We start from the raw sequence: 12503 nt of genomic DNA, 5'->3' as shown, positions 1-12503 counted from the left end.
GACGTAAATACCAAAGAGCAAAAACTTTCCCACCACACCACCACACCAACAAACACACAAAAAAAAAATCTGACACTATATTGGAAATTCTCAGGCCACCATATTAAATTTTCTTGAATTAACATTCAATGTGGAGCCTTGAGAAACTTCAAATATCTTGTCAGACGTTTTGGGTGGAACGAGGTTCTCTGATTATCATCTTTAAAGTGAGATTTTCAAGTTTTTGACTTAGTATTGTACTTATTTTTCTTAATCCGCTTTAAGACAATATTTTTCGTTGTTGGATTGTTAAACGCGCGTAAGTATAGAAGAAAATACAGACATTCGCCGAAATAAAAAAAAAATGAAAATGAAAAAATAAACAAGAATTATGGACTATTTTTTTTTTTCTGAACTGAAGACTATTTTTGAAATGAACTTTTCCAGATGACTGTGGTATGTTGCTGTTTCTATGCACTTGTAGGAGGTCCACTCTCCCAAGCTTTACCTTCCCTGTTTGAGAAGGGGTTAGTTGATTGCTAATCGTCTGAGAGGCCCCTACTGAGAAATGCCGACGGAGCTGCCATGCATTTTTTTTTTCAGGATAAAGGGCCCTTTCTTTCAGGCGTTGGCTTTGCAATCCCATTTCTTACACTTGTGTCAAATCTTTTTGCCATGACTAAGATATAAAAAAAATCGTTTCGTCATTGAGAAGATGACTTTTTCATTGAGATGTTCATATTGAAAAATATAGTAGAAAAGGCGAAGCTTGTACATGTCGGTATGAATAAGTATTAATATATAAATAAAGGAATGTAATAAACTATGCTGAAAAACACTTTAACGAGAGTTAAAAATTTATTTATATTTCAGAAAGGAAATACAAATAAAATGGATTGTCCTTAATCCGCTGGGTTTCGAAAGAAATATTTTTCTTCTAATCAAAGGAGAGGAGTTAGCAAGATGCGGAATAAAATTTTGCTTGGAGAGTATTTAATGAAAACCACTAATATGAAGTAGATCATATTGGCGTAAAAATGAAAAACTGAAAAGCAAAAGGAGTGGGGTAAAATGAAAAACAATTTCACGTGAATGGATGTTCAAATCAATGGCGAGCGAGAAATCCAAAATATCAGTAAAAGTAAAGAATTCAATCCCTAGTTGCTTACACAGATGCCAACATGTAATAATCCAAACATCGACGGATACAGATGCACAAGAACACGCGCACGCTCACAGACATACCCATAAGATATTTATTTTCTTTCTGGTCGTCAAAACTGTAACAGAAACTGGGTTACGTGGATTCATACAAAAGAGTCTATTATTTGACTTACATATGTGACTACTTGCAGTATACGAACTCGACAGATCGATCATAATAATCATTGATCTTGGATTTTTTTGTTTTACTATTTACAACGTGAACCAAGGATTTTTTCTTCGGGCCATAAATCAACAGCCTTGGCCATTTGCTGACATTTGCCGACTGTATACATTTACCAATTTACATAAACACATACTTAGGGGTTTTTAGTTTTAGTATTATTCGAGCTTTTCTTTTTTTACCCGAAACATTGACCTGTCATGTCAAAAAAATATAAATCTATATAAATAAAGCAGTAGATATGTGTGAAAATATTTAACCGATGAACTCTTAAAACTACAGGTCACATAACACTGTAATAGTAATCATGGTTTATATGGTTCATAACGAGTAAACATTTTGTTTGGATGCATGAATAACGCGTACATATATATATGTGTGTGTGTGTGTGTGTGTGTGTGTGTGTGTGTGTGTCAGCAAGTTGCAATGCAAAATATTTATTTCAACTGCTATTTCTTTTTGCGCATGCCCAAATTCAATTCATTTCTTGAAGTTGTTTGATATTAAATATTTCTTACCTATCTTTTGATAGCTGCTTCGGTAGGGAACACGGATGGGGCACTAAAAGATTTGGTTTCGATTTTAGCTGATAGCAGCCAGGTGATTTTTTTTAACCAGGTACAATATAATATTCAATAGAAAATTAACTCTGTAATAATAAATACAAATCTGCATGAATTAAAATATATTTAAGCGTATTTTACTACCGGCCAAGGGCCCCTCTCCCGCTAGTAAATAATAACTAATAATAACAATAAACAAAATAAATGCATTCGGCATAACTTGGCTTAATAGGCCAAGCAGAACAGCAAGTATCAATCCTTCCAATTTTGTTTTACGCGCGGTGTGTAACTTTTAATCTCGCACAGTGATTTCTTAATGTGACTGGTTTGTTTTAGCTACATGCAAAGAAACGTAAATATAGGTTACTAGACTTCAACTCTTACAGGTAATAAATTAAGTAGATGTCCGATCCAAATAGTTGATACTAAAATAGTTATGAGTATTTGTGGGTTGTTTCGCTCTGGGTGTGACCTCAGAGACAATTTAAGTAGTATATGTATTTATTCATTTATTTATACAATTTTTTTTGTTCGACTTCACAGCCAACAGAGTAAAAGCCATTCTTGAAATAGTCTTTTCGCTGCTGAGGAATTATTAGCTGTCGCCTCCCGTCTTTCGGGTAGGGTAAGTCTATTGATTACTGGCTAAGGCGCCCATAACGGGTTACTCGGGTAATTTTGATAAATCAGAATGCTTCTTCTTTAGGGACGGCACAACTTCCGGTTTGAGAACATTTTTTAGTTTGCATTAAATTTAATCCAAAGTTACTGGGCATCAATTAAGCAGGATTCCTGAAGTTTAAACCTAACATTATAAGCATGTTCTAGAGTGTAATAAATTTGGATCAAAATTGGAATAAGGATTCTAGATATAAGTATCATAGCATTAGATCGCGATTTTAACCTTCGTTACATCCAAGTGGTGCTAAACGCGTTCAAATAGTTAATATTTATCTATGTAGTATTCTTCATATATATATAAAAATCCACAGGTTGTTTCGCTGTAGTTGGAATAGGAACTGCTTCAAACGGGGATCGAAACACGGCCGCCCAAACGACAATTAACACTCGAAACATCATAAACTCTATTTGTTTACACAAACAGCATTACATTGTACGCTAGCAAATGTTTGTTATTTCACTCATCAATATGCTCAACGCAGCAACTGCCTCCAACTAGGATTGAAACTCGACCGCATATATATATATATATATATATATATATATATATATATATATATATATATATATATATATATATATATATATTTGTTGTCATCCACATAAGTACTGTTTCGTTGTATCACAACTCATAAGTGCGGCTAGACTAGCACATCTCCCAAGCCGGGGATTGGGCCTAGAACCGTAAATGACCTCAACAAATGTACATTTCAAACAAACAGCGGTAGCTCTAGATATATCTAAGGCTTTTGACAGGGTATGGCATGAGGGTCTCCTCAGTAAAATCAGATCATACGGTATCACTGGTAGAATACTTAACATAATTAAATCCTTCTTAGATAAGAGAAAAATCCAGGTAGTCCTCGACGGTCGCACATCTAAACAATATGATATAAATGCGGGAGTGCCCCAGGGTTCTATCCTTGGACCTCTATTGTTCCTGATATTCATAAATGACCTCCCCGACAACATTGCCTCTGAGATGGGTATATATGCTGATGACACTACACTCTATGGCAGACACGACAGGAAGACGAATGAACACATTTCTAAAGAAATGGCAGAAACACTAGAGGAAGACCTCCAATCTGTAGTGGAATGGGGACAAAAGTGGTTGGTCGCGTTCAATGCTGCCAAGACTAAACTAGTTTCATTCAATAATTACAAGAAACCCTCTCTGCCACCCATAGCAATGGCCAACGACTCTTTATCTGAGAGTCCATCTTTCAAACTCCTTGGCCTAACGTTCACAGGAAACATGAGCTGGAACAATTACATTGAAGGCATTGCCAGGGCCGCTGCAAGAAAGGTAGGCTCTCTCTACCGTGCTAGAAAACTACTAACACCCGAAAGTATCCTGTACCTCTATAAGGCCACCATTCGCCCATGTATGGAGTATTGCTGCCACATCTGGGCTGGTGCATCTGCTACTAGTCTCTCGCTCCTTGACAAGGTTCAAAAGAGAGTCGCAAACCTGATAGGCCCTGAACTGGCATCTAAGCTTCAGCCTCTGTCCCATCGACGAAATGTTGCATCCCTCTGCCTTTTCTACAAGTATTTTAGTGGTGAATGCTCTGACGAACTGCAATCACTTGTGCCCCCACAACGCGAGCACCCTCGACAAACCCGACAGGCTACTAGATCCCACCCCCACACTGTAGAGGTCCCTAGATGTAAAAGATCTTTTTACTCCAATAGTTTCTTCCCCAGAACCGCAAGACTCTGGAATTCCATTCCAGGTCCCTGCTTCCCCAACAGTACTGACGTGCAGAAGTTCAAGTGTAACGTGAACCGACACCTTGCTGCCCAAATCCCTACATAGTACCCCAGTAGTTGTTGCCCCTGATAGTAGCCCCCTACACCAAAGTGGCAATGTACCTTGTTTGGGGTGAAAATGTAATAATAAAAAAAATAAAATAAAATAAAATAAAATAAAAAAAAACATTCGTCCACCACATATAGTGGTAAAACTGCTTGTTTACAAACAAACAGCGAGCCTCGTATTTTTCAGCCAATTAAGTAGCGGGTGAGATCATTTACGACAGTGCGCTACCCAAAGAGGGGAGATATACCAGTGATGTCCAGAGAACTTTTTCATGGCAGGTGCAAAAAAAATAAATATATATATATATATATATATATATATATATATATATATATATATATATATATATATATATATATATATATATATAGTAATGAACACAAAGTCCACTCTACTTGGTGAGGCAGAGGCACATGCCTAAAATACATTCTTCTGAAAAGGGAGCTTTTAAAATAGGAGCAAAAAGGGTAGTGCTTGGGTACCCCTAGCAACCCCCTCTGTACATCCCTGATTATATATATATATATATATATATATATATATATATATATATATATATATATATATATATATATATATATATATATATATATAAATGACTGAATTGAAGCGATATTTGAATCGAAAAATCCAAAAAATATTAACAGCAAGTAAACGTAATGTTCCTCATAAAATATGAAGTGTACATTATAAATATTGTATAAATAATCGTTATGCCCGGTTCTTTTCTTACACCCTCTCTCTCTCTCTCTCTCTCTCTCTCTCTCTCTCTCTCTCTCTCTCTCTCTCTTTATGTAATAAATAAGCAGCAAGGAAGCCAAATATATGAGAAAATTAAAAAGAAAAAAAGAAAATGAAAGTGTTCAATTCAATTCAAAATATATTCGACCAAAACCTTTTTTTTAACGAGGGAGGGGGGCGCATATAGCCACCATCTACTGAGCTTTTGCAAAAAAAAAAAAAAAAAATACTTGTATCGAGGTGAGGTAGGGGACTTTAATTTTTCATGCAACAAAAAGTTACATAAAATCGTTTCTCTGTTTCATTTTTCGAAAATCAAATCAAAATAATCTCTCCCACTACCGCCTTTTCGAAATTTCGAACAGGTGTGGGTTGGAATTTATAGTAAGCTCACATAGTTAAAAATGACCCCCCCCCCCCCCACTCTAAAAATTGCACAGGTAAATTTCCAGATAATCTGAGATTTTAGATTTCAATCGATATCGCATAAACGTTATTATTAGGAATATGAATTGATAGCAAACGCAGCTGTAAAATTAGAAACATTTTATTTGGATTTGTGACGTATTTGCGTTAACATTTCTTTTTACAATTTTTTAACAATTTACTTTGTGCATTTTCAGTTCAGCAAGTATTGGTTGTGAGCAAACTTATAAGCGTCTTATTTATTTACAAAACGTATGATACGAGACTCACAATCAATATTTACGATAACTTAAAATTCTTATAAAATATTGACGCACATAGGTTACAAATTAAAGAGTAAACCAAAAGTAATTGTTTTGGGCGGAATTTCCAACTTCAAAATAATTGATGTAACATTTTCTCGATGTTATAATCTTAAGGGGCGGGAAGCTGTAAATATCCCAACACTTTCGAGAATGTTGATAAACTCCTCATTTTATCTAACCTCAAGCATGAATTGATGCGTTAAACATAACTTAAAAATTAAAACGCATTGCTTTACAAATTTAGAAAGTATTTTTAATCTAAGAACACGGTGTTTATTCAATAAAATTCCTTTTTTAATTAACAATAAAAATGTCAGAGGTCGCTGTAAAATGCAAAAGCAAAGGAATTAAAATGAATAAAAAACGTTAACTTACCTGGAGTTACGAAGCCATAGACAAAGTAAGATATTAAGATGACAGCCCATGTTAGCGTCATCCTCACCGACGGGGTTTTAGTTGGCAAAAGAGGACAGGGAAACTGCCGAGTTGGCTATGATATTAACGAAATGTCAAAGCGAGGCCGGGTTTCACTTGACAGAGGGGAGAAAGGGAGTAGTGTGTGTGTGTGTGTGTGTGTGTGTGTGTGTGTGTGTGTGTGTGTGTGTGTGTGTGCGTGTGTGTGTGTGTGTGTGTGTGTGTGTGTGTGTGTGTGTGTGTGTGTGTGTGTGTGTGTGTGTGTGTCTTCACACGGCGGGGCTTTACCTACAAAAAAAAAACACGCCACCGAGTACTGACCAGTCTGCACTCTTTTACTTTTTATGCGTATGTGTGTGTGTCTCTCTATTTATCTCTCTCCCTCTTTTTACTTCTCTCTCTCTCTGTCTTTCTCTCTCTCTCTTTCTTCTCTTCTAGGCCCCTATTTTTCTTTATCTCTCAACCTTGTACGATTATAAGACTTTTTTTCTTTTTTTCCTGAACTTTAGGGGCTAAGATTTCTGATATATAGTTATTATATATATATATATATGTACATATCGCTAAAAATTATTGTGATGATTGTCTGTCATACTATATTTCTATATCTGCCGCTTTAATTATACTCTTTTCCCTCTCTAAAAAAGGAGTCAGCTTTATAAATGTACACACACGCTGATAGATAGATAGATAGATAGATAGATAGATAGATAGAAATGTGTGTATTTTTCCTTGTTTTTGCTTTAAAGTTCCTTAGGCTTCAGTTTTGTAATTTTTCTTCTTATTACGCTTCTCTCTATTTTAGTCCTTTTTTGTTATTGTTGTTCAATTTTCTGTGTTTTTGTAATAAAATCTGCATAAGTCACTTGGTAAGAAAACTCTTCAGTTTGGCTTCTCAAGCCGATTTCGTTAATTGCGATTTTTCACTGAGCTTTTATAGAGTAGACGGCAAATCACACCATACAAAACATAACTCCTCCTTTACACCTCCTCACACTCATTTTCAAGATCATACAACAGTGCACTCACGGGTAAAACAACCTAACGCAGACAAATCACACACTCACACACTCACACACTCACACACTCACACACACACACAACAACAACAACAATAACAATAACACATGTATGTGTGTGTTGTTGTATTCATATGTGTAAACAAATTGCGTTATTATTAATTACTTTCCCATGTATGTATATATGTGTGTGTGTGTGTGAAGGTGTGTGAGTGTGTGAGTATATATGCGTGTATATACGGCATACTCACGTGGACACACCGGTTGTTCTCGTCAGATCACCGAAGTAAAGCAACGTTAAGCCTAGCTAGTACCAGATGGGTGACCATTTGGCAAGTCTAGACGCTCTATGTGCTCTCCTCTTATCTTGGCATTTGTTTCCAGTCGTCTTGAGCCGCTACTTGCCACTATTATTTAACAGTGCGGACTTAGGAGTAGTGTTGTTCTGGATTGCGTAACTCTTGCCACAAAAATTTCACATGCAGGCAGCCTTACAGTGGGTACCCATAGTCTGTCAAGACTAAAGGGAGCTACCATATATGCGTGTATTGCCTGTTGTTTTGCTTTTTTTTAGTTTTTATTTTTGTTTTCTTGTTTTTCAGATTATATATATATATATATATATATATATATATATATATATATATATATATATATATATATATATATCGCGGGAAGAGAGAATGCTATGCTATTTATAATTTTTTTTTTTTAGGAATTTGTTAACGTTTGGACTTGAAGACATCCAAGTTGTAGTCCGGTGGGAAGCAGACGGAACAGAGTTCCACAGGCGTGCAATTCTAAGAAAGAAGCTTTGTTCATGGAATCCACGTTTTGATTTAGGCACAGATAAAGAGTGAGGGAAATTTTTCACAGTGGATTCAGCTAGACAGGTGTTTTTCGTGAAAGATTGGCGAGGGGGGACCAGGGATTGAAGTTCAGACGAGCACCTGCCATGGAAATAACGATAAAACAAGTATAGGCTCGCAACGTCTCTTCTGTGGGAGATTAGAACGTTTTTTGGTCGAATTACCAGTCGAGAGAGCTAGGACGCTTGTAGTTTGAAATTTGGTGGTAACTGAGGATCTGGAATTTTAAGCATCACGAATAATACAATGCAATACAATATAATATCTTCCACTGCCAATAGCTAATGGCTCGGCAACAGAAATTCTGGATGCTCGGTTTCGATTCTCACTATGCGTAGAGCCATACTGATGAGTCGTTAAGACGACGAAACATGTATCTTTGGATAACTATATATATATATATATATAGAGAGAGAGAGAGAGAGAGAGAGAGAGAGAGAGGGAGGAGAAAGAGAGAAAGAGAGAGAGAGAGAGAAATATATAGAGAAAAAAAACTCGAATAAACCTAGAACTCCATCTTCCAACGTAGACCCCTACTACCATGTCTCCTTCTCCAACATCAGGGGTCTACGTTCCAACCTTCCAGGGGTTGAAACTCAATTACAGGAGACGACACCGGACATATTCTTTCTAAGCGAAACTGGATTAGGGCCGACCACTTCCCTAGATGAGTTCATAATTAACGGATACTCTAACATCTAAATCTGACCCCAAAGATCGCCATGGGCATGGAATATGTGACTATATTAAATATGGCTTCCCATGTGGCAGGAATATCTCTAGTGAAGATCCTAATTTACCTTATATGTGCTTCCGGGTTGCACTTGCTTACACCACTGCATTTATATTTGCCCTCTATCGGTCCCACAACAGCGGGGTTACTATCTTTAAGAGCATATCTGAGAAAAAAGACCACATCCTGTCTGCACATCCCTCGGCTAACATCCACATCTGTGGTGACTTCCAAGTCCATAACGTGGAATGACTGACCCAATAACTCAATGACTCAAATAAGACGGACGATGAGGGGAGGTTCTATCATGATTTTGACATTGCTTATGACCTCACTCAGATTGTTCGCGAGCCCACCCGTGTGCCCGATACTACAGGTCAATATGCAAGCCTCCTAGACCTTTTTCTCTCAACTTCTCCTGAGCTATGTACATGTTAAGTTCTTTCTCCTCTAGGATCCTCCGACCACTCCGTCGTATCAGTTAAGATAAAAATGAATTGTAATAAGTCCCCAGAGTACCCCTCCACCGTAGTGTATACCGATACTCCCTGGCTGACTGGGATAGCTTCCGTACATTCATATCTAATCTGCCTCTGCATTCCATGTTTAAAAAGGAAGTGTCCTCTATAGTATCAGATCTGACCGAATGGTTAATTGTAGGCATAGACCAATTCATACCATCCAAAAAATTCCAACAAAAACCTAACAGCCAGCCATGGTTCTCCCCAGAATGTGCTGCTGCTATCGCGCACAGAAATCACTTTTTCCATAGCTACCAACGTAATAGATGCACTGAGACTAAAGCTGCTTTCAGGACTGCCAGCAACCACTGTAAAAGAGTAATAAACAATGCAAGAGAGCTATATGCCCAGTCTGTTAAATCCAAAGTAGCTGATCAGCGACATCGTTCCAACTAGTTCTGGCAAATAACAAATAGGATCCTGAACAGAAGTGTGCGTTCTATCCTCACATTTATCAACGGACCAAAGGTCATGTCGTCAGCGTCAGACAAGGCCAAACTATTTGCCAAGAATTTTGCAGCTAATTCTACCCTTTTCGACGAAGGCCATCAACTCCCCATTTTTCCTCCTATAACACAGAACACGCAAGGTAACATACAAATATCTGTGAATGAGGTCGCCAAGCTAATCAAGAATCTTGATTCCAGTAAAGTTACTCGCCCTGACGGCATCCCAATTATAGTGTTAAAAAAGCTTACACCAGAACTTGCTCACATACTCAAGAAACTGTTTAAACGTTGCCTTAAGGAGAAGTGCTTTCTAACACCCTGGAAAAACTCATCAGTATGCCATGTATTTAAGAATTCATGTGATAAGACATCTCCTTCTCAGTACAGACCAATAAGTCTCCTGTGTGTCATGAGTAAGTTGCTGAAATCCATATTAAATAGAGAAATAGTCAACCACCTCAGCAGAAATAACCTTCTTAGTGACACGCAATGTAGTTTCCGTTCTGCAAGAGCTACCATAGATGTGCTAACGGTTATATCTCATAGGATTAGTGAATCTCTTGACTAAAGCTTCTTTTCCAGGGCAATTGCTCTTGACATATCAAAGGCCTTCGACAAGGTATGGCATAAAGGCCTACTTCACAAGATCTCCAGCTACGGTATAACTGGAAATATTCTCTCTGTCATTTAATCATTTCTCTCTGATAGGCTCATAAGAGTAGTGGTTAATGGACAAAAATCAGAGGCCTGCAGTATTAATACTGAAGTCCCTCAAGGGTCCATCCTGAGCCCAACCTCAAGGGTCAATCCTGAGTCCAACTCTCTTCCTGATCTACATCAATGATCTCCCTAAACACACTTAAATCATTCGTTGACATCTATGCTGATGACACGACCATCTACGGCAACACATCAAAGGCTGTAAATGACAAAGTTCTCTCTGATTCTCTCTCCTCTGATCTTGAACGAGTGGTTCAGTGCGGGGGGGGCGTTGCTGGTTACCTTTAATGCATCTAAGACTAAACTCCAATCTTTACATCATCAACACTCTGATCCCCATCAGACATCAATTGAAATGGATGGCTCTCGTCTAGGAGAAGTCCCATGTTTTGACAAGCTTCTGGGTTTGACCTTTACTCCTGATCTGAAATGGAACACGTACATCAAGTCTGTTGTTCTCTCTCGCTTTTACTCGCTGGAAAGATGGTGGGATCCTTCTACCGCTCCAAAAGATATCTCACTACTGATGCAATTCTCTATCTATATAAAAACCAAATACGTCCAAGGATGGAATAGTGCTGCCATATCTGGGCAGGAGCTGCTAAAAACAGCCTATCCTGCCTTGACAGAGTACAAAATAGACTTCGTGGCTTAGTGGGGGATGCCCTTTTCTCTTCCCTGCAACCTCTCTCCCACAGAAGAGACGTTGCGAGCCTATACTTGTTTTATCGTTATTTCTATGGTAGGTGCTCGTCTGAACTCCAATCTCTGCCCCCCCTCGCCAATCTTTCACGAAAAACACCCGTCTAGCTGAATCCACTGTGAAAAACTCGACCGTCCAGGCGACAGTCGACGCTTCTGACTGTTACGCTCTTTAACTGCTGCTAAGATGGGTAAGTGAAATTACAATGATCAAATATTGTCGAAACGCCCAAGCTCCATTTGTTTAATACAAAGAGCATATTGTGTTATACGCTAGTAGCAGTTTCTTATTTCACTTCACAATATGCTCAACTCAAGATAGGGTACATTTAATTAAGTTCAATACATGTATAGGGATTTTATAAAAGAAATTATGTAAATATTGTATCAGATCACATCTGATGGAAGATGCACTACTGAAATACAGTCGCATATGAAGTCGCATAGCCGCCGCCAAAGTCGCCTTCAAGATATTGTCATCAATCATGAACAACAGAAACATTAAAATAGACACAAAATTCAGAATACTCCGAACGTACGTATGTTTTTTTCTTTTATACTGTTGTGAGTGCTGGACAATCACCAAAAATCACGAGGAAGAGACTAGAAGTACCTGAAACTTGGTTTCTGAAGAGAATTTTGAAGATATCCTGGACAGAAAATAACACAACTCAAGGATTATTAGACATGGCAAACACAGAAATATCTCTAATAAGACCGGTACGAAAAAGACAAATGAGGTTCATGCGCCATGTCTACAGTAAAAGCGAGAGAGAACAAATTAGTTTGACGGGGAAGATCATGGATAAAAAAAGCAGCGGATGATAGCGAGAAACGTTCACAGTCTGAATATTTGGGCAACATCAAATATGATGAGAAACAGTAAGTCCATGGATGCCTTGAGGGAGATAGACAGATGGCGAGCCGTAGCCGTCAATGCCTGTTCCAGACAGGACATCACGATGAAGATAATGATGAAATATTGTAAGTCTACACGGACCGATTAACGTTTGGATATTTCCTAGGAAATTGCTCGATCCGCATAGACATCCTACAATGTGTTATATATATATATATATATATATATATATATATATATATATATATATATATATATATATATATACATACATACACGCACGACGACCAAAATGCACATATAAACATAG

The 12503-nt window shown here is 37.6% G+C and overlaps 1 protein-coding gene across 1 annotated transcript in view; it reads right to left on the bottom strand.

Annotated features, from left to right (window-relative positions):
* The window catches only part of LOC145296645 (pancreatic lipase-related protein 2-like), a 69827-nt gene extending 63329 nt beyond the window's left edge, over nt 1-6498 (bottom strand). The window contains exon 1 of the mRNA XM_080142575.1: nt 6283-6498. Coding sequence (XP_079998701.1) covers nt 6283-6343 — 61 coding nt within the window. The 5' untranslated portion in view covers nt 6344-6498. The remainder of the gene's footprint in view (nt 1-6282) is intronic.
* Between the last annotated feature and the right edge of the window lie 6005 nt (nt 6499-12503).

This window comes from Euprymna scolopes, chromosome 17 (genome assembly GCF_053919585.1).
Source record: "Euprymna scolopes isolate OS-2025 chromosome 17, ASM5391958v1, whole genome shotgun sequence".
Taxonomy (NCBI): domain Eukaryota; kingdom Metazoa; phylum Mollusca; class Cephalopoda; order Sepiida; family Sepiolidae; genus Euprymna; species Euprymna scolopes.
The sequence above is the reverse complement of the archived record's forward strand: the minus strand, read 5'-3'. Positions and strand labels throughout refer to the sequence as shown.